Source organism: Pseudophryne corroboree, chromosome 8 (genome assembly GCF_028390025.1).
Source record: "Pseudophryne corroboree isolate aPseCor3 chromosome 8, aPseCor3.hap2, whole genome shotgun sequence".
In the NCBI taxonomy this organism is placed as follows: Eukaryota; Metazoa; Chordata; class Amphibia; order Anura; family Myobatrachidae; genus Pseudophryne; species Pseudophryne corroboree.
In genome coordinates this window covers 14,179,761-14,202,424 of record NC_086451.1, presented here as the reverse complement: position 1 = coordinate 14,202,424, position 22,664 = coordinate 14,179,761, and the positions used below count along the sequence as shown (strand labels likewise).

Below are 22,664 nucleotides of genomic sequence, written 5' to 3'. Positions count from 1 at the left end.
TATAATAAAACAATCTGTTTATCAGAACGTGAGATCTTCCACCTCTGTAAACACTGTTTGACGAGTACATTTTGGACCCCGCTTAGCGTCACCATGTATTTGCTCTGCGGCAGTGCCAGATTTGGGGAGTGTGTGGGCTGGGTAGCCCACGCGACAGAGCTGATTAGCGGCCTGTGACCAGTGAAAGTCATTCTGCGCCATTTCCCAGAACCGCAGTCGGCTGCGTCTTTGCTGACCTCAGGGACAGTACGGATAACGCCAATATCGGAGGAACGAGACACTCACCAAGTGTTCTATGGAATTCTGAAACTCACTGATTTTCTTCAATGTTTCTTTGTCCCTTTTCACTTCATTAATATACATAGCCAGATCCTGCAATATAACGTGAGATTAGATAAAAGATGATAAATAAACCGTGCACATCAATATACGGTCACAGTAAAGGAAAACGGTTGAATTTATTCGAGAGGTGTTTAACCAAGAACAGCCAGAAGTTTTGTAATGTTTGATTTTTGGAAGAACTTTGCTCCCCGGCTGTTCCTGGTCCGACATCCAGCAGAGGAAAAATGTGCTGATCGAGGTCGCTGCTTATAGTTCCAGGCTGGAGGGGGGCGTCCTAATTCCAAAGGCTCACAGGTTAGACCTACGGAGGAGTACTGACTATATACTACTGATACAGAACTGATGGTTCTCTATTGGATCTAGATACTAATATCATGGACTCACTGGGACTGAAAATATCTGCAGTATGTTGGGGGTAAGTAATTTTCATTGGTTTTACCTGTATTTCAGGTTTAAGAGGGAATTCAATTAGCCGTGAAATGCTGTTTTCGCGGTAACAACAGAGATTTTATGACGACCTGCGATAAGCCCCTATTCATTTGTCTGTGATAATTGTTAGTGATAATTCTCCATAGGTTTACCATGAATTTCACTTACCCGCCTCTGAGCAGGTGATAAGTTTGGGGAAAATCCCTATTTTAGGGTAAAAATGTTGGGATTTGGCTCAGAACCCATGTGACACCCCACTAATCAGGCATTTTTTTTTTAATTAGCCAATAATAACATGTAATTTTTGGGGTCAAAAAATATGCAAAATTATGGCAATAGGGGCACAAGGTATGGGACAGGTATAGTGGGGTGTTTTATGAGTAGGACAAATGATTTTAGGCTTGCAGGCGGGAGTAATCGTTTATGGTTTTTTTTGGAAGTCTTTTGTAAGTGGCTTAAAATGACCCAAATATATATTTAAACCCATTTAAAAAAAAAAAAATGCATTTAACAACCATTTGACCCAATGTAAGTACCCAAATCTTTTTATTATGACCACTAATAGACTTCTATACTGTTTTCTTATCTTAGTTTGGCTTTATTTTGGAGTACAGGCACATATGCCTATTTTCGCTGGTTTTGACGGTAAGAATTAAAGCAAGTGTCCCATTTTCAATAATTTGCAATTAAATAGGGTGTGCAAACCTGCATTCCGCAGTCATTTTTTTTTTTTACTGCGTTAATATACAGCATTTTTGTAGCTAATTGAATCCCCCCCATGTTACTTTTAAAGGAGAATAAACATTATTTTAACTTTATATTTCTATGAATGTCCAAGAAAAGATATCAAGGGAATCTCAGTGCACAACCAACATAAATCAGTCGTCGTTATAAACTCTGATGCAACAGCGCCCCCTATGGCCGGTTTACATCAGACACGTTTAGAATGTGTGTTTCACATTATACTTTATCATATAATAACATTTACACAACCTGTCTCTGCCATGATGGAGCTCTACCACGTATATAGTAAAAATAAGAATTTACTCACCGGTAATTCTATTTCTCGTAGTCCGTAGTGGATGCTGGGTACTCCGTAAGGACCAAGGGGAATAGACGGGCTCCGCAGAAGACTGGGCACTCTTAAAAGAAAGATTAGGTACTATATCTGGTGTGCACTGGCTCCTCCCTCTATGCCCCTCCTCCAGACCTCAGTTAGGGAAACTGTGCCCGGAAGAGCTGACATTACTAGGAAAGGATTTGGAATCCAGGGTAAGACTCATACCAGCCACACCAATCACACCGTACAACTTGTGATAACTATACCCAGTTAACAGTATGAACAACAACTGAGCCTCATTCAACAGATGGCTCATAACAATAACCCTATAGTTAAGCAATAACTAAATACATGTATTGCAGAAAGTCCGCACTTGGGACGGGCTCCCAGCATCCACTACGGACTACGAGAAAGAATTACCGGTGAGTAAATTCTTATTTTCTCTGACGTCCTAGTGGATGCTGGGTACTCCGTAAGGACCATGGGGATTATACCAAAGCTCCCAAACGGGCGGGAGAGTGCGGATGACTCTGCAGCACCGAATGAGCAAACTCAAGGTCCTCCTCAGCCAGGGTATCAAACTTGTAGAATTTTGCAAAAGTGTTTGATCCCGACCAAGTAGCAGCTCGGCAAAGTTGTAAAGCCGAGACCCCTCGGGCAGCCGCCCAAGAAGAGCCCACCTTCCTCGTGGAATGGGCTTTTACTGATTTAGGATGCGGCAGTCCCGCCGCAGAATGTGCAAGTTGAATCGTGCTACAGATCCAGCGAGCAATAGTCTGCTTTGAAGTAGGAGCACCCAGCTTGTTGGGTGCATGCAGGATAAACAGCGAGTCAGTTTTTCGGACTCTAGCCGTCCTGGAAACATAGATTTTCAGGGCCCGGACTACGTCCAGCAACTTGGAATCCTCCAAGTCCCGAGTAGCCGCAGGCACCACAATAGGTTGGTTCAAATGAAACGCTGATACCACCTTTGGGAGAAATTGGGGACGAGTCCTCAATTCTGCCCTGTCCATATGGAAAATCAGATATGGGCTTTTACAGGTCAAAGCCGCCAATTCTGACACACGCCTAGCTGAGGCCAAGGCCAACAGCATGACTACCTTCCACGTGAGATACTTCAACTCCACGGTCTGAAGTGGCTCAAACCAATGTGATTTTAGGAAATCCAACACAACTTTGAGATCCCAAGGTGCCACTGGAGGCACAAAAGGGGGCTGAATATGCAGCACTCCCTTAACAAACGTCTGAACTTCAGAGCAGTGAAGCCAGTTCTTTTTGAAAGAAAATAGACAGGGCCGAAATCTGGACTTTAATGGATCCCAATTTAAGGCCCATAGTCACTCCTGACTGTAGGAAGTGCAGAAATCGACCCAGCTGAAATTCCTCTGTTGGGGCCTTCCTGGCCTCACACCAAGCAACATATTTTCGCCATATGCGGTGATAATGTTTTGCTGTCACATCCTTCCTAGCTTTAATCAGCATAGGAATGACTTCATCTGGAATGCCCTTTTCCATTAGGATCCGGCGTTCAACCGCCATGCCGTCAAACGCAGCCGCGGTAAGTCTTGGAACAGACAGGGCCCCTGCTGTAGCAGGTCCTGTCGGAGCGGCAGAGGCCAAGGGTCCTCTGAGATCATTTCTTGTAGTTCCGGGTACCAAGTTCTTCTTGGCCAATCCGGAACGATGAGTATAGTTCTTACTCCTCTCTTTCTTATTATCCTCAGTACCTTTGGTATGAGAGGAAGAGGAGGGAACACATAAACCGACTGATACACCCACGGTGTCACTAGAGTGTCCACAGCTATCGCCTGAGGGTCCCTTGACCTGGCGCAATATCTTTTTAGCTTTTTGTTGAGGCGGGACGCCATCATGTCCACCTGTGGCCTTTCCCAACGATTTACAATCAGCTTGAAGACTTCTGGATGAAGTCCCCACTCTCCCGGGTGGAGGTCGTGCCTGCTGAGGAAGTCTGCTTCCCAGTTGTCCACTCCCGGAATGAACATTGCTGACGGTGCTAGCACGTGATTCTCCGCCCATCGAAGAATCCTTGTGGCTTCTGCCATCGCCATCCTGCTTCTTGTGCCGCCTTGTCGGTTTACATGGGCGACCGCCGTGATGTTGTCTGACTGAATCAGCACCGGTTGGTTTTGAAGCAGGGGTTCTGCTTGACTCAGGGCCTTGTAAATGGCCCTTAGTTCCAGAATATTTATGTGTAGGGAAGTCTCCTGACTCGACCACTGTCCTTGTAAGTTTCTTCCCTGAGTGACTGCCCCCCCCAACCTCGGAGGCTTGCATCCGTGGTCACCAGGACCCAGTCCTGAATGCCGAATCTGCAGCCCTCGAGAAGATGAGCACTCTGCAGCCACCACAGCAGAGACACCCTGGCCCTCGGGGACAGGGTGATCAAGCGCTGCATCTGAAGATGCGATCCGGACCACTTGTCTAACAGATCCCACTGAAAGATCCTTGCATGGAACCTGCCGAAGGGAATTGCTTCGTAAGAAGCTACCATCTTTCCCAGGACTCGCGTGCAGTGATGCACCGACACCTGTTTTGGTTTCAGGAGGTCCCTGACCAGGGATGACAATTCCTGGGCCTCCTCCTCCAGGAGAAACACCTTCTTCTGTTCTGTGTCCAGAATCATGCCCAACAGCAGCAGACGCGTCGTAGGAATCAGCTGCGACTTTGGGATATTCAGAATCCAGCCGTGCTGTTGTAGCACATCCCGAGATAGTGCTACTCCGACTAACAACTGCTCCTTGGACCTTGCCTTTATAAGGAGATCGTCCAAGTACGGGATAATTATAACTCCCTTCTTTCGAAGGAGTATCATCATTTCGGCCATTACCTTGGTAAATACCCTCGGTGCCGTGGACAGACCAAACGGCAACGTCTGGAATTGGTAATGACAGTCCTGTACCACAAACCTGAGGTACTCCTGGTGAGGTGGGTAAATGGGGACATGTAGGTAAGCATCCTTGATGTCCAGTGACACCATAAAATCCCCCTCTTCCAGGCTTGCAATAACCGCCCTGAGCGATTCCATTTTGAACTTGAACTTCCTTATATAAGTGTTCAAGGATTTCAAATTTAGAATGGGTCTCACCGAACGGTCTGGTTTCGGTACCACAAACATTGTGGAATAGTAACCCCGTCCCTGTTGAAGGAGGGTAACTTTGATTATCACCTGCTGAAGGTACAGCTTGTGAATTGCCGCCAGTACTACCTCCCTTTCCTTGGGAGCAGCTGGCAAGGCTGATTTGAGGTAACGGCTAGGGGGAGACGCCTCGAACTCCAGCTTGTATCCCTGAGATACCACTTGTAGAACCCAGGGATCCACCTGTGAGCGAACCCACTGGTCGCTGAAGTTCCGGAGACGCGCCCCCACCGCACCTGGCTCCACCTGTGGAGCCCCAGCGTCATGCGGTGGACTTAGTGGAAGCAGGGGAGGATTTTTGTTCCTGGGAACTGGCTGTCTGGTGCAGCTTTTTCCCTCTACCCCTGCCTCTGGGCAGAAAGGACGCGCCTCTGACCCGCTTGCCTTTCTGAGGCCGAAAGGACTGTACTTGATAATACGGTGCTTTCTTAGGCTGTGAGGGAACCTGAGGTAAAAAAGTCAACTTCCCAGCTGTTGCTGTGGATACGAGGTCCGAGAGACCGTCCCCAAACAATTCCTCACCCTTATAAGGCAAAACCTCCATGTGCCTTTTAGAATCAGCATCACCTGTCCACTGCCGAGTCCATAATACTCTCCTGGCAGAAATGGACATTGCATTAATTCTAGATGCCAGCCGGCAAATGTCCCTCTGTGCATCCCTCATATATAAGACGACGTCTTTAATATGCTCTATGGTTAGCAAAATAGTATCCCTGTCAAGGGAATCAATGTTATCTGACAGGGTATCAGACCAAGCAGCTGCAGCACTACACATCCATGCTGAAGCAATTGCAGGTCTCAGTATAGTACCTGAGTGTGTATACACAGACTTCAGGATAGCCTCCTGCTTTCTATCTGCAGGCTCCTTTAAGGCGGTCGTATCCTGAGACGGCAGTGCCACCTTTTTTGATAAGCGTGTGAGCGCCTTGTCCACCCTAGGGGATGTTTCCCAACGTAACCGGTCCGTTGGCGGGAAAGGGTACGCCATTAGTAACCTCTTAGAAATCACTAATTTCTTATCTGGGGAACACCACGCTTCTTCACACAATTCATTTAACTCATCAGATGGGGGAAAAGTCACTGGCTGCTTTTTCTCCCCAAACATAATACCCTTTTTTGTGGTAACCGGGTTAATGTCAGAAATGTGCAACACATTTTTCATTGCCGTAATCATGCATCGGTTGGCCCTTGTGGACTGTACATTTGTCTCATCCTCGTCTACACTGGAGTCAGACTCCGTGTCGACATCTGTGTCTGCCATCTGAGGTAGCGGGCGTTTTTGAGCCCCTGATGGCCTCTGAGATGCCTGGGCAGGCGCGGGCTGAGATGCCGGCTGTCCCAAAGCTGTTACGTCATCGAACCTTTTATGCAAGGAGTTGACACTGTCGGTTAATACCTTCCATATATCCATCCACTCTGGTGTCGGCCCCGCAGGGGGCGACATCACACTTATCGGCTCCTGCTCCGCCTCCACGTAAGCGTCCTCAAACATGTCGACACAGCCGTACCGACACACCGCACACACACACAGGGAATGCTCTGACTGAGGACAGGACCCCACAAAGTCCTTTGGGGAGACAGAGAGAGAGTATGCCAGCACACACCAGAGCGCTATATAACAGAGGGATTTACACTAACACAAAGTGAATTTTCCCCCAATAGCTGCTTATATCACCTTTTGCGCCTAAATTTATGTGCCCCCCTCTCTTTTTTACCCTTCTTGTAGTGTATACTGCAGGGGAGAGCCTGGGGAGCTTCCTTCCAGCGGAGCTGTGAAGAAAAAATGGCGCCGGTGTGCTGAGGAAGATAGCCCCGCCCCTTCAGCGGCGGGCTTCTCCCGCTTTTTATAATGTTAATGGCGGGGTTTTTTGCACATATACAGTGTTATACACTGTATTATGTGCTTTTTGTGCCAAAAGGTATACTTATTGCAGCCCAGGGCGCCCCCCCCCCCCCCAGCGCCCTGCACCCACCAGAGACCGGAGCGTGTGGTGTGCTGTGGGAGCAATGGCGCACAGCTGCAGTGCTGTGCGCTACCTTATTGAAGACCGGAGTCTTCAGCCGCCGATTTTCTCCTGGTTCTTCCGTCTTCTGGCTCTGCAAGGGGGACGGCGGCGCGGCTCCGGGAACGGACAATCGAGGTCGGGCCCTGTGTTCGATCCCTCTGGAGCTAATGGTGTCCAGTAGCCTTAGAAGCACAAGCTAGCTGCAAGCAGGTAGGTTTGCTTCTCTCCCCTCAGTCCCACGTAGCAGTGAGTCTGTTGCCAGCAGATCTCACTGAAAATAAAAAACCTAAATATACTTTCTTTTCTAGTAAGCTCAGGAGAGCCCCTAGTGTGCATCCAGCTCTGGCCGGGCACAGATTCTAACTGAGGTCTGGAGGAGGGGCATAGAGGGAGGAGCCAGTGCACACCAGATATAGTACCTAATCTTTCTTTTAAGAGTGCCCAGTCTCCTGCGGAGCCGTCTATTCCCCTTGGTCCTTACGGAGTACCCAGCATTTACTAGGACGTCAGAGAAATAAGAAATATAAATGAAACATTAAACTAGGTCCGCTGTGCCGACGACGACAAGGGGTTCACTTACCTGCATGGCTTCCAGTGCTTCTTTCAGCGTGTGTCTCTCTGGGCAATCCGCAGTGTGGCTGAGAAGTTCCTGTGTGTGCACAAAGTGCGGTAGTATCAGAAAACCTGTTGTGGAACTACACGTCCCAGCATGCCGTCACACCCTCTACACACAAGTCTGCACTAGCTCAGTGACATTTAAGAAGATACCGCGACGGTGTACAGCAGGGGGCACTAACAAGGCACAGACTGCATAGAGAATCTCTGCATACAGCATCACCAGGCAACAAGGATTACCCCACAGCCGGGAAACCTCATAATAACGGTCCATACGTACTTTAAGCAGCAGGTGATACTTCAGGACTCTCTGCATAGGAATCACCATCAGATCTTGAAGCTTAAACTTCCCATCTTGCACCTTCACGGAGCATTCCTGTGGGCGGGGACAAGGGAGGAGACTGGGGTGAGTGGAGCGTTGATTATAAATGGTGGGTCTCATTCAGACCAATGGTGGCTTATAAGCATGCAGCAATCGCTATTACAGCGTGCACGGGCGCTAAAAGTGGACGTCTCAGGCCTTGTGCATTTGGCCATGCGAAGGGAAGGAGTTTGTAGCTGTATTTGAATAAAGTCGCAGGGTGGCGACCGCCAATAAACGCTGCTGCGTATGATGGAGAATCAGCCACTGTACCCACCTCAATTTTTATCCTAATGTCTTCCCGGGTGGCGATCAGCTGGTCCAACGTCTTCTGGGAATATTCAATGTGGCTGCAGTACTCTCCGTATATCAGCAGCCTGGCGGTACACAAGCGTCGGACGTTAAATAATACACGGAATTAATAACAGAAGTTCATCAAGATATTTTTACTGGTGACATAAATTGTGCATTGACTGGAGGGAGAGTCGCTGGATGGACTTTCAGGACAATGAAGGTTCACATTAAGATCCTGAACACAGGGATTTAACCTGCGTCCTGAGAGACCTACACAGCCTGGACCAGCGTACGGTAACTGTGAGCGCTGTCTAATACAATTTCCTACAAGTGGATTGTGGCGTACGGCCCTGTCTGACATTGGAAATGAGACTTTACTATCTCTTGTGGGCCTGAATCTGACGTGGCCGCCATCTGCGTCTTTATACTAATGCTACGGCTGGATAACGCCGCGCCATTTCTGACAAATCCAATACAATCTGACAAGTCCTCAAACATTACAGAAACCGTCCAAACCCATGAAAGTATCTCTGCGGGGGTAGAAAACGCAGCTTCAGAAACTGCGCTCGGCCAAGGACCGAATGCACGGCAGAGATCTTCATCTTCACCGAGTTCTGCACTATATCCCCATTGCCAAGAATCTGTAAATCTCTAAAAGACACCAAACTAATTCTGTGCTGCGGTTGACGTCTGCGCCACCTCCGCCCAGTTCTATATGGAGATCCTCAGCCCGAGCAGGCGCTGCGCCAGGCCCAGAAAACCGTAACTATAAAGTCAGGATTGCTGGAAGATTTAAAGCAAAACCAAATGTTCCAATTTCCAAACCACAAGTGAATAAACTGGGAGACGAACCAAAAAGTAGAATTTTCCTGCTCCCAGCCCTCCTCCTGATATAAAGGCCAGTCTGTGAAATTAATCCGAGCACGCTGGGCTGTTCGGACGGGGAATCATCAGATACGTGTAGTTACTGCGGCGCTGTTACAAGCGTCCTCTACCGGTAATTACATATTCTTTCCTTTCCAAAGAGGAGCTGCAATTTGCGGCCACTTTTCAGCATTAACAGACGTTGTATTATAAGTAACGCGTGATGCCGTGCCAGCTGTTATGTAACACAGGGATTGGCTGGCACGCTAACCTGCTGCATCCACTGGTCCTCATCTTAAGCCACATAAAACAGACGTACGAGCCAACGCAACCCTTTGGGAGCGAATACACCCTGAATTAATAACCGCACCTCACTTCTCCATGCCTTGCCAACCAGAAATACCAGCCAGCAATAACAGGAAAATGAATCCCCAGCGGCATTCACATTATGCGCAATTCAGATTTAAGCCAATTGTATCCACCACATAAAAAAACCCCAACCTCCCGGTCATTTCCCTTGGCTACCTATAAAAGGCGAGGAGCACATTTGGAAAAGTGTGTCAATAACGAGTTACGCAGCTTTAAAAGCTACCATAACACTAAAAATATAATTTGAAAGGTAAACTCCCGCCGACCATGAATTATTGTAAACGCATCTATAAAATACCAATGAAAATAGTTTTGCTCAATACTGAGACTTGTTCAAAGTCTGAAGGGCGATACTACTTATTGGAGACCGTTACAATGTGATACACTCTGAGACAGGAAAAGAAGCAGCACCCATCTACTAGCCAAAATCATCACCACCCAGCAGCAGGATTAGAATAACTCTGTTGGTATAGAGCAACAGCTGCAGGCTGAGCAGGGCTTGAGAAACTACACTGGAGGGACAGCAGGTGGCGCTGTGTCATATGCTGTAACAGTGTACTCTATTGTATAAATCTGCACCGCAATGTTATGTTGATGCTTGAACAAAGAAACATTCTGTAAAAAAAAATGTAAAAAAAATTGTGTGTTTCATTTCCTCACGAAAATATTATTTCCTAGATGCTGGGATTTAGTGTGCCGTCCCTTTAAAATGTTCTGCATCCACTTCCCCTGCCTGTTTCTACAGACTAAACCAAACGTCTAACAAAAAATTCCCAACTCAGATTTAAAGCAATCATTAAAATAAACACGATAGTTAGCACCATTAATAGGTTTCTTACAGCCAGTAACATAACAAAATATAATTTAATGTTCCACAAGACACAGAAGAGAGAGAAAGAAAAAAAGCAATTATGAGACTGTCAGAGGAGATTGCAGATAATTAGAAACAAATTAGTGCGGACAATGCAGTCTCGTGGTTTCACAGCGCTGTAATCATTTAACTATTCAATAAGCGCCCTGGTTCTGTAATTCTCCGAGAGAGTGCGGTGCTGACCGCCTACACAGAACATCGGGGAGTCTGCATCTGCTCTATAGATTCATTCCTATAATAGGGTCTCCACCTGGTATTATATAGCCAGCCACGGGACCCTGAGCCAATTTCAGTAACAGAAAAAGAAAGCGTTAAAGCACTGAGCTGTGAAAGACGCATTTTCTCATAATGGTAGAACCAAACGTGGACTTCTAAAATTAAAGTAGAAGATGCTATAAGTGAGGGAAGGAAAAGCACATGAGGGAAGAGGGCTCATCAGAGCTTACATTCTAAAGGGGAGGGGAAGACGGACAGGGGTGACACAGATGGGGTAGTAAGGATAGGATAAGGTAGTAGGAGAAGAGCAGGTTTTCATCAAGAAATGGGTCTTGAGAGCCCATTTGAAGTTGTGTAGAGAGGTGGAGAGTCTCATAGGGAGAGGTAGAGAATTCCAGAGGTAAGGAGCACAAAAAGGCAAAATCTTGGAGGCGGGAAAGGGAGGCGGAAACCAGTTTGCAGTAGAGGTGGCACTCATTTGTGTAAAGTTTGCAGGAGTGTAAAGGGAGGGCTTCGTAAGGGAGTGTGAGACGCTTAAATTGGGATCTGGGGGTTAGATGAGTCCCCTTCCTAATGCAAAGTAAAAGACTTTTAAAACCCCGAAACACCCGAGCCAATAAATCGTCTCCCCAGTACGTCTTTGTTTTCTTTTCTCGCCTGAGTTTTCACCACTGGATGGCGTTATTAGTGAAGCTACAGAATGTACAGTAATGTAAAGTATATTATCGCATCACTGTTCAACCTTAAACTACAATCACACCAAATCGTATGTAATATGGAATCCTGTATGAATCAAGAGTATGAAGACACCTCATGGATACAGTGCATCCGGAAAGTATTCACAGCGCTTCGCTTTTTCCACATTTTCTTATGTTACAGCCTTAATTCAAAATGAATTAAATTTTTCCCTCCAAATTTAACACACAATACCCCATAATGACAACGTGAATTTTTTTTTTTTTAGATTTTTGAAAATTTATTAAAAATAAAAACTAAGAAATCACAAGTATTCACAGCCTTTGCCATGAAGCTCAAAATTGAGCTCAGGTGCATACTGTTTTCACTGATCATACTTGAGATGTTCCTACAGATAATCAGAGTCCACCTGTGGTACATTCAGTTGATTGGACATGATTTGGAAAGGAACACGCCTGTCTATATAAGGTCCCACACTTGACAGTGCATGTCTGAGCACAAACCAAGCATGATGTCAAAGGACATGTCTGTAGACCTCTGAGTCAGGATTGTCTCGAGGCACAAATCTGGGGAAGGGTACAGAAAAATATCTGCTGCTTTGAAGGACTTAATGAGCACAGTGGCCTCCATCATCAGTAAATGGAAGTAGTCTGGAACCACCAGGACTCTTCTTAGAGCTGGCAGTCCGTCTAATCCGAGCGATCGGGGGAGAAGGGCCCAAGTCAGGGAGGTGACCAAGAACCCGATGGTCACTTTGTCAGAGCTACATCATTCCTCTGTGGAGAGAGGAGAACCTTCCAGAAGGACAACCATCTCTGTAGCAATCCACCAATCAGGCCTCTATGGTAGAGTGGCCAGACGGAAGCCACTCCTTAGTAAAAAGCACATGGCAGCCCGCCTGTAGTTTGCCAAAATGCACCTGAAGGACTCTCAGACCGTGAGAAACAAAATTCTCTGGTCTGATGAGACAAAGATTGAACTCTTTGGCGTGAATGCCAGGCGTCATGTTTGGAGGAAACCAGGCACCGCTCATCACCAGGCCAATACCATCCCTACAGTGAGGCATAGTGGTGGCAGCGTCATGCTGTGGGGATGTTTTTCAGCGGCAGGAACTGGGAGACTAGTCAGGATACAGGGAAAGATGACTGCAGCAATGTATAGAGCAGGCATGTCCAAACTGCGGCACTCCAGCTATTGAGAAACTACACATCCCAGCATGCCCTTACACAGCTTTAGCATTATCTGACAGCAAAACTGTGTCAGGGCATGCTGGGATATGTAGTTTCACAACAGCTGGAGGGCCGCAGTTTGGACATGCCTGGTATAGAGACATCCTGAATGAAAACCTGCTCCAGAGCGCTCTTGACTTCAGACTCTGGAGACGGTTCATCTTTCAGCAGGACAATGACCCTAAGCACACAGCCAAGATATCAAAGGAGTGGCTTCAGGACAACTCTGTGAATGTCCTTGAGTGGCCCAGCCAGAGCCCAGACTTAAAACCGATTTTAAGAGAGAGATCTGAAAATTGCTGTGCAACCACGCTTCCCATCCAACCTGATGGAGCTTGAGAGGTGCTGCAAAGAGGAATGGGCGAAACTGCCCAAAGACAGGTGTGCCAAGCTTGTGGCACCATATTCAAAAAGACTTGAGGCTGTAATTGCTGCCAAAGGTGCATCAACAAAGTATTGAGCAAAGGCTGTGAATACTTATGTACATGTGGTTTCTTAGTTTTTTATTTTTAATAAATTAGCAAAAATCTGAAAAAATAATTTTTTTGATGCTGTCACTATGGGGTATTGTATGTAGAATTTTGAGGGGGGAAAATGAATTTATTCCATTTTTAATACGGCTGTAACATAAAATGCGGAAAAAGTGAAGCGCTGTGAATACTTTCCGGATGCACTGTATATGATAATGCTCCTATTGTAAAGATATCACTAGTCGTCTTTGTCTGATGGACAGGTACCCGGTATCCCAATGCACCTGAAGCACACCAGGAGGAGCTGGGCAATGTGTAAAGGCCCTTTCCTTTACTGTACTGACTATATTAGTGGCTGCACAATACGGAAGAGAAGAAGCAGCTACGGGTCGGTGCTGCCCTAGACTCCTGCCTCCAGAGCCTGACCATAGACCCGGTTACTTCTCTATATACGTGTCATCAGTCCTAGACTTGCATATTGAGGAGATAATGGGTTGCCTAGTGATCAATAATACACATTTATAATCCTGGCCAGGGCAGAGTTCTCCTCGCAGCCTGGGATCTGAGCGACCCGCACGCCTCTGTACATACGCAGCAGATGCGATGGCTGCGTGTGCTGACAGCTAGTCCGCGTCTCTCTCACACAGGTTATCAGCCAGCGATATCCGCCGCGGAGTTCCTCCAGGAAGATGCCGATCTGTCAGCTTATGTCCTTATTAGCAGGCTATTGCTTTATTTACACGGCGAATCTCCGCCGCAGAACAATGCGGAGCTGACAGCAGCAGAAATTAATCCTGAAGGGTCACCGCTGGGTCAGTCTGTATCTCATTTACAATTCTCTCTATCCTGGGAATGTACGGCGAATCTGCATGCAGAATAATGAGCAGAGGTAGCATACAGCAACCATGACTGATATACATGACGTGACCTCCCCCATCTATCTCCCAGCACGATGCACAGATCTTCCACGCTTATGGCATGGATGACAGGTATAAAAGGTTAATGTACCAGATAGTAACAGTGATCACCACATGTGTTTTATAATTATAGCATGCTTTGCAGAGACCTTAACATGTGGTCAACATACACAGGAAATGAATCATGGGAAATGTGACAATATGTAGTAAACGGGTGTGGTATCCCCCCCGCTACATGATGACGCAGTGATCATGGAACGCAGAGATATGGTGTCCACCCATCCCTCTATTATAGAACGCTAAGTTATCACTAGTGTTCATTCTAGCACCCAGCACCTGCCACAATCTGTGCAGCTCCTCTTTGTTGTCTGGGGTGTCACTCTCCACTCTGGTGCTTCTAGCACAATCTGACAGAGAGACCAGAGAAGAGAGCGACACTCCAGGCAGGAAAGAGGATCTGCATGGATTGTGACAGGGTTTAGCTTACTCCTTCATTAGGAGCCAGTGACATCACTGAGAGTGCAGCCTATCTAGTCACTCAGAACCAGTGACATCACTGAGAGTGCAGCCTATCCAGTCACTAGGAGCCAGCGACATCACTGGGAGTGCAGCCTATCCAGTCACTAGGAACCAGTGACATCACTGAGAGTGCAGCCTATCCAGTCACTAGGAACCAGTGACATCACTGAGAGTGCGGCCTATCCAGTCACTAGGAGCCAGTGACATTACTGAGAATGCAGCCTATCCAGTCACTAGGAGCCAGTGACATTACTGAGAGTGCAGCCTATCCAGTCACTAGGAGCCAGTGACATCACTGAGAGTGCAGTCTATCCAGTTACTAGGAGCCAGTGACATCACTGAGAGTGCAGTCTATCCAGTTACTAGGAGACAGTGACATCACTGAGAATGTAACCTATCCAGTTCAGTTTGAACACACCCCACCCAAATCTAACTCTCTTTTCACAAGTTATATCTGCCCCCCCCTGCAGTGCAGCATGGTTTTGCCCATTAGAGGAAAATGTTGTTTTGCAATTAACCTTGAATTAGGCCGTATATGCGTCCCTCTGAGTGGATAACAAGACCAGTATTGCTTTTTGCCATTGTATATTCCCCAGGAGGAAGCTGTAATTGCATGCAGCAGGTCATACTACTGTCACTGTGCCACACGGCTAATGGGAGCTTGGTGACAATGACCAGCGATATCCGCTAGTCATCCTCTCCTGCCCTGATCAGTCCACACACAATAATGTCTTACAGGTGATATTATAGAGTAGCTATCTACTACACAGCACAACGTCTGCTCTACAGAATATACTGCACGGTGGTCCTAGTATCTGGTCTTAACGTTTGCCTGCTCAGTACCACTTCCCTTCATCTGGACAGTCCCTGTACTGTAACACACAGTCTCCTCAAGCAGCTCATATTGTGAACTGTACGAGGAGATGCAGCATACTGTGAGAGACCCCTGATACCCTTATTACCCCATTGTGCTAGTCTAGGGGGTATAATTTCCAGTATCTAGTTTGGTTTTGTGGAATACAGTTATATGGGGAACGGATTCCACTATCTGCAGTACAGTATTTAGCCTGCCACTCCCAGTCTCTCATAGAAACGTCTTTACCCAAATACAGACCACTTTGTATTCATCATATGTATACTGTATCTATCTCTGTAGAGAATGATGACCCGAAGCAGTGACAAGATCGGCCGTCCAATTGGTGGCCCGTGGGCCTATTCATGGTCCTCCAAGTTTCCCTTATGGCTATCTGTAAAACCTCCAGACTGTGTCGTGGATATAATATGTTCAGCCTTTCCCAGTAAAAACCTGGTGAGCCCTGATGTACGGAAGATTTATGTAATTCTGGATATTCTACACACTCGTCATGTTTTCCATCATGTAATACAGTCATTATTAGTTAATGGAGCCTCAGGAGTACAGGAAGCCTGCTGTAATATCACGGTCTGCCAGCAGGTGGCAATGCAGGGACAGTTACCAGATACTGCGGATGGGGTTTGTAGCCTACTCTTGGGCAGGACAGGTGTAATATGTAGAACGGATCCGTGTGCTGTGTCTGTATCACACCTGCAGTGCAGACTGTACCGTGTATGAGCCGTGTAACATAATGACGTATGTATGACAGAAGAGGAGATCGGGCATTAGCCACAGGAATGGGAAGGCGGTGACTGGTTTATCTTACCTTTCCTTGTAGTCCAGGAAGACCTGCCCGATGGTGCTTCCGCCCGACATGATGGACATCTCTATGGTGCGCAGGAAGTTAAAATGGACCTTTATTAGTTCCTGGGGACAGGAGAGCAGAGCGTGATTAGTGTACATATATACAGGCACACACACTGACACATGTATATACACACTGACACATGTATACACACTGACACATATATACACCCCACCACATGTATATACACACCGACACATGTATACACCCTGCCACATATATACACCCTGCCACATGTATATACACACCACCACATGTATATACACACCGACACATGTATATACACACCGACACATGTATACACCCTGCCACATATATACACCCCACCACATGTATATACACACCGACACATGTATACACCCTGCCACATGTATATACACACCGACACATGTATACACCCTGCCACATGTATACATACTGACACAAGTATATACACACTGACACATATATATATATATATATATATATATATATATATATATACACACTGACACATGTATATACACACCGACACATGTATACACCCCACCATATGTATACATACTGACACAGGTATATACACACTGACACATACATATATACACACTGACACATGTATACACCCCACCACATGTATACATACTGACACATGTATATACACACCGGACACATGTATATACACACACCGACACATGTATATACACACCGACACATGTATATACACACCCTGCCACATATATACACACTGACACATGTATATACACACTGACACACACATAATATATATATATATATACACACACACACACACACACACTGACACATGTATATACACACTGACACATGTTGAAATGGGGTGTATACACACTGACACATGTATACACCCCACCACATGTATACACAATGACACATGTATACACCCCACCACATGTATACACACTGACACATGTATACACCCTACCACATGTATACACACTGACACATATATACACACCCCACCACATGTATACACACTGGTACATATATACACACCCCACCACATGTATACATACTGACACATGTATATACCCCACCACATATATACACACTGACACATATATACACCCCACCACATATATACACACTGACACATGTATACACCCTACCACATGTATACACACTGACACATATATACACCCCACCACATGTATACACACCACATGTATACACACTGGTACATATATACACACCCCACCACATGTATACACCCTGACACATGTATACATACTGACACATGTATATACCCCACCACATGTATACACCCTACCACATATATACACACTGACACATGTATACACCCTACCACATATATACACACTGACACATGTATATACCCTGCCACATGTATACACCCTACCACATGTATACACACTGTCACATATATACACACCCCACCACATGTATACACACTGCCACATGTATACACCCTACCACATGTATACACACTGACACATGTATACACCCCACCACATGTATATACACACCGACACATGTATACACCCTACCACATGTATACACACCGTCACATATATACACACCCCGCCACATGTATACACACTGTCACATGTATATACCCCACATGTATACACCCCGCCACATGTATACACACTGGTACATATATACACACCCCACCAAATGTATATACACACTGACACATGTATACACACCCCACCACATGTATGCACACTGACACATGTATACACCCTACCACACATATACACACTGACACATGTATACACCCCGCCATATGTATACACACCCCACCACATGTATATACACAGTGACACATGTATACACACCCCACCACATGTATTTATACACTGACACATGTATACACAGCGCTGCCTCCATGTGTGCGGGGTAGTGGGCCTCTATAATCTCCCGGCCCTGTTACAGCGCTGCCTCCATGTGTGCGGGGTAGGGGGCCTCTATAACCTCCCAGCCCCGTTACAGCGCTGCCTCCATGTGTGCGGGTAGGGGGCCTCTATAACCTCCCAGCCCCGTTACAGCGCTGCCTCCATGTGTGCGGGTAGGGGGCCTCTATAACCTCCCAGCCCTGTTACAGCGCTGCCTCCATGTGTGCGGGCAGGGGGGCCTCTATAACCTCCCAGCCCCGTTACAGCGCTGCCTCCATTTGTGCGGGGTAGGGGGCCTCTATAACCTCCCAGCCCCGTTACAGCACTGCCTCCATGTGGGCGGGGTAGGGGGCCTCTATAACCTCCCAGCCCCGTTACCGCGCTGCCTCCATGTGTGCGGGGTAGGGGGCCTCTATAACCTCCCAGCCCCGTTACAGCGCTGCCTCCATGTGGGCGGGGTAGGGGGGCCTCTATAACCTCCCAGCCCCGTTACAGCTCTGCCTCCATGTGGGCGGGGTAGGGGGCCTCTATAACCTCCCAGCCCCGTTACAGCTCTGCCTCCACGTGGGCGGGGTAGGGGGCCTTTATAACCTCCCAGCCCCGTTACAGCGCTGCCTCCATGTGTGCAGGTGAGCAGGCCTCTATAATCTCAAAGCCCCGTTACAGCGCTGCCTCCATGTGTGCGGGTGAGGGGGCCTCTATAACCTCCCAGCCCCGTTACAGCGCTGCCTCCATGTGTGCGGGTGAGGGGGCCTCTATAACCTCCCAGCCCCGTTACAGCGCTGCCTCCATGTGTGCGGGTGAGGAGGCCTCTATAACCTCCCAGCCACGTTACAGCGCTGCCTCCATGTGGGCGGGGTAGGGGGGCCTCTATAACCTCCCAGCCCCGTTACAGCGCTGCCTCCATGTGTGTGGGTAGGGGGTCTCTATAACCTCCCAGCCCCGTTACAGCGCTGCCTCCATGTGTGCGGGTGAGGGGGGCCTCTATAACCTCCCAGCCCCGTTACAGCGCTGCCTCCATGTGTGCGGGTGAGGGGGGCCTCTATAACCTCCCAGCCCCGTTACAGCGCTGCCTCCATGTGTGCGGGTGAGGGGGGCCTCTATAACCTCCCAGCCCTGTTACAGCGCTGCCTCCATGTGTGCGGGTGAGGGGGGCCTCTATAACCTCCCAGCACCGTTACAGCGCTGCCTCCATGTGTGCGGGTAGGGGGCCTCTATAACCTCCCAGCCCCGTTACAGCGCTGCCTCCATGTGTGCGGGTAGGGGGCCTCTATAACCTCCCAGCCCCGTTACAGCGCTGCCTTCATGTGTGCGGGTGAGGGGGGCCTCTATAACCTCCCAGCCCCGTTACAGCGCTACCTCCATGTGTGCGGGTGAGGGGGGCCTCTATAACCTCCCAGCCCCGTTACAGCGCTGCCTCCATGTGGGCGGGGTAGGGGGGCCTCTATAACCTCCCAGCCCCGTTACAGCGCTGCCTCCATGTGTGCGGGTAGGGGGCCCCCCTATAACCCCCCAGCCCCGTTACAGCGCTGCCTCCATGTGGGCGGGGTAGGGGGCCCCCCTATAACCCCCCAGCAGCCTGATCTGCACCATCTGTAGGCAACGTACATTCATCTCATATCTAGGAGCAAAATAACAATAATTTTACCTCCAGATTAATGAAGATTACAGCCATCTCCGCCGGCGAGAGGATCTGCTTCAGGGGTAACATGTAATTCTGAAAGAGAGAAAGTGGAATATACAGCAGGATATATAAAGCAGGGAGGGGCATGCTGGCCTGTCACAGGAGAGTGCGGGCGCAGTGACCGGTGGCTACTGTCTGCAGGTACCGGGACTGGAGAGAATGCACAGGATTGAGAAGGACAGCGGGAGAGAATTACTCCACTATATGAGGGAAACCTTTAATATGTGCATTATTCCTCTGTATAAAGGTCACAGGTTGGGAACCCGTTGTTACTGGCACTACTCCAGTCCGCCATCACTGCGCAACAAGATGACGCAAAGCGTTACATTTATTTCAGGGTCTCTATGTGCTCCGCAGTGGTTCCAAGTGATGTAAGCAGTGGGCGTGGCTTAAACAAAGCGCTATAATGTGGTAAAGTGTCCACTTGGTACAAGCCCGGCTTCCTCTAACAGAGAGGCCACTGCCAGCTCGGGAGGGTAGGTGATCACATAAAACAAGTCCGGCCTGTAAGAGGCACCAATAACTTTCTTTTATTAGACTTTGTAGTGCAATTAGAACACGTGCAGTGATAACGGTATCCCTGCGCCACTACGGACTCTTCTCAGCTGCCGGAGACCTGTGCCGTGTGATACGATGGATGGAAACACAATTACAGACGCCATCTCCAATACTAATGAATAACATATGGAGGAGCGGAGGGCGGCCGCCCCTGCGCGTAGCGCATCTCCCCGGACTCACTATGCGGATGTCATCCAGCGTCTTGTAGTAGCGGTCCTCCGTATCCCGGATTTCCAGCAGGCAGCAGTTCCTTTTGTCGTCTTCTGTCATCACCATTTTCTGATGGACACAGTAACACAAGATACAGATCAGACGGATGAAAGCTCGATGTGATAGGGGGTAATACAGCTCCTACCAATACCCTTCCTGCGCCTATCACATGAAGACTCCATCACACATCTCACCTGTTACCCCACTGTGTGAAACACCAATACGGCTGCATAATAAGACACCTCATACACCCTGAATTTTTACATTTTGGGTTCTATTATTTATATAAAGGCCAGGGGGTAAATTTACCCAGCTGCCACTGGGTCTGCGGCATTTTCGGACACTGGATGTAAAGGGTCAATAATATCAAATACAATAATATTAAATGCAAAATATTGCCCCAGAAAAGCACTTTTTTTTAGTAAGTTTAGCCCCAGGAGTAAGAGGTGCAGGACACTTTTAAGACGTTTAAGACAAAAAATAAGAATTTACTTACCGATAATTCTATTTCTCGTAGTCCGTAGTGGATGCTGGGGACTCCGTAAGGACCATGGGGAATAGCGGCTCCGCAGGAGACTGGGCACATCTAAAGAAAGCTTTAGGACTATCTGGTGTGCACTGGCTCCTCCCCCTATGACCCTCCTCCAAGCCTCAGTTAGGATACTGTGCCCGGACGAGCGTACACAATAAGGAAGGATCTTGAATCCCGGGTAAGACTCATACCAGCCACACCAATCACACCGTACAACTTGTGATCTGAACCCAGTTAACAGCATGATAACAGAGGAGCCTCTAGAAAAGATGGCTCACTATAGCAATAACCCGATTTTTTTGGTAACAATAACTATGTACCAGTATTGCAGACAATCCGCACTTGGGATGGGCGCCCAGCATCCACTACGGACTACGAGAAATAGAATTATCGGTAAGTAAATTCTTATTTTCTCTAACGTCCTAAGTGGATGCTGGGGACTCCGTAAGGACCATGGGGATTATACCAAAGCTCCCAAACGGGCGGGAGAGTGCGGATGACTCTGCAGCACCAAATGAGAGAACTCCAGGTCCTCCTCAGCCAGGGTATCAATTTTGTAGAATTTTACAAACGTATTTGCTCCTGACCAAGTAGCTGCTCGGCAAAGTTGTAAAGCCGAGACCCCTCGGGCAGCCGCCCAAGATGAGCCCACCTTCCTTGTGGAGTGGGCATTTACAGATTTTTGGCTGTGACAGGCCTGCCACAGAATGTGCAAGCTGAATTGTACTACAAATCCAACGAGCAATAGTCTGCTTAGAAGCAGGAGCACCCAGCTTGTTGGGTGCATACAGGATAAACAGCGAGTCAGATTTTCTGACTCCAGTCGTCCTGGAAACATATTTTCAGGGCCCTGACAACGTCTAGCAACTTGGAGTCCTCCAAGTCCCTAGTAGCCGCAGGCACCACAATAGGTTGGTTCAGGTGAAACGCTGAAACCACCTTAGGGAGAAACTGAGGACGAGTCCTCAATTCCGCCCTGTCCGAATGGAAAATCAGATAAGGGCTTTTACAGGATAAAGCCGCCAATTCTGACACGCGCCTGGCCCAGGCCAGGGCCAACAGCATGACCACTTTCCATGTGAGATATTTTAACTCCACAGATTTAAGTGGTTCAAACCAATGTGACTTTTGGAACCCAAAAAACTACATTGAGATCCCAAAGTGCCACTGGAGGCACAAAAGGAGGCTGTATATGCAGTACCCCTTTTACAAACGTCTGAACTTCAGGGACTGAAGCTAGTTCTTTTTGGAAGAAAATTGACAGGGCCGAAATTTGAACCTTAATGGACCCCAATTTCAGGCCCATAGACACTCCTGTTTGCAGGAAATGTAGGAATCGACCCAGTTGAATTTCCTCCGTCGGGCCTTACTGGCCTTGCACCACGCAACATATTTTCACCAAATGCGGTGATAATGTTTTGCTGTTACATCCTTCCTGGCTTTGATCAGGATAGGGATGACTTCATCCGGAATGCCTTTTTTCCTTCAGGATCCGGCGTTCAACCGCCATGCCGTCAAACGCAGCCGCGGTAAGTCTTGGAACAGACAGGGTCCTTGCTGGAGCAGGTCCCTTCTTAGAGGTAGAGGCCACGGATCCTCCGTGAGCATCTCTTGAAGTTCCGGTTACCAAGTCCTTCTTGGCCAATCCGGAGCCACGAATATAGTGCTTACTC

At 47.8% G+C, this 22,664-nt stretch overlaps 1 protein-coding gene across 5 annotated transcripts in view; it reads right to left on the bottom strand.

Moving 5' to 3' along the window:
* The window catches only part of VAV2 (vav guanine nucleotide exchange factor 2), a 248,345-nt gene that overhangs the window by 18,556 nt on the left and 207,125 nt on the right, over window positions 1–22,664 (bottom strand). For all 5 annotated transcript variants that reach the window (XM_063935911.1, XM_063935912.1, XM_063935915.1 and 2 more), the window contains exons 6-12: window positions 20,430–20,528; window positions 19,656–19,724; window positions 16,095–16,195; window positions 8,248–8,347; window positions 7,890–7,985; window positions 7,575–7,643; window positions 286–372 (exon numbers count right to left, since the gene is read on the bottom strand). In XM_063935911.1, the coding sequence (XP_063791981.1) occupies window positions 286–372; window positions 7,575–7,643; window positions 7,890–7,985; window positions 8,248–8,347; window positions 16,095–16,195; window positions 19,656–19,724; window positions 20,430–20,528 (621 nt within the window). The remainder of the gene's footprint in view (window positions 1–285; window positions 373–7,574; window positions 7,644–7,889; window positions 7,986–8,247; window positions 8,348–16,094; window positions 16,196–19,655; window positions 19,725–20,429; window positions 20,529–22,664) is intronic.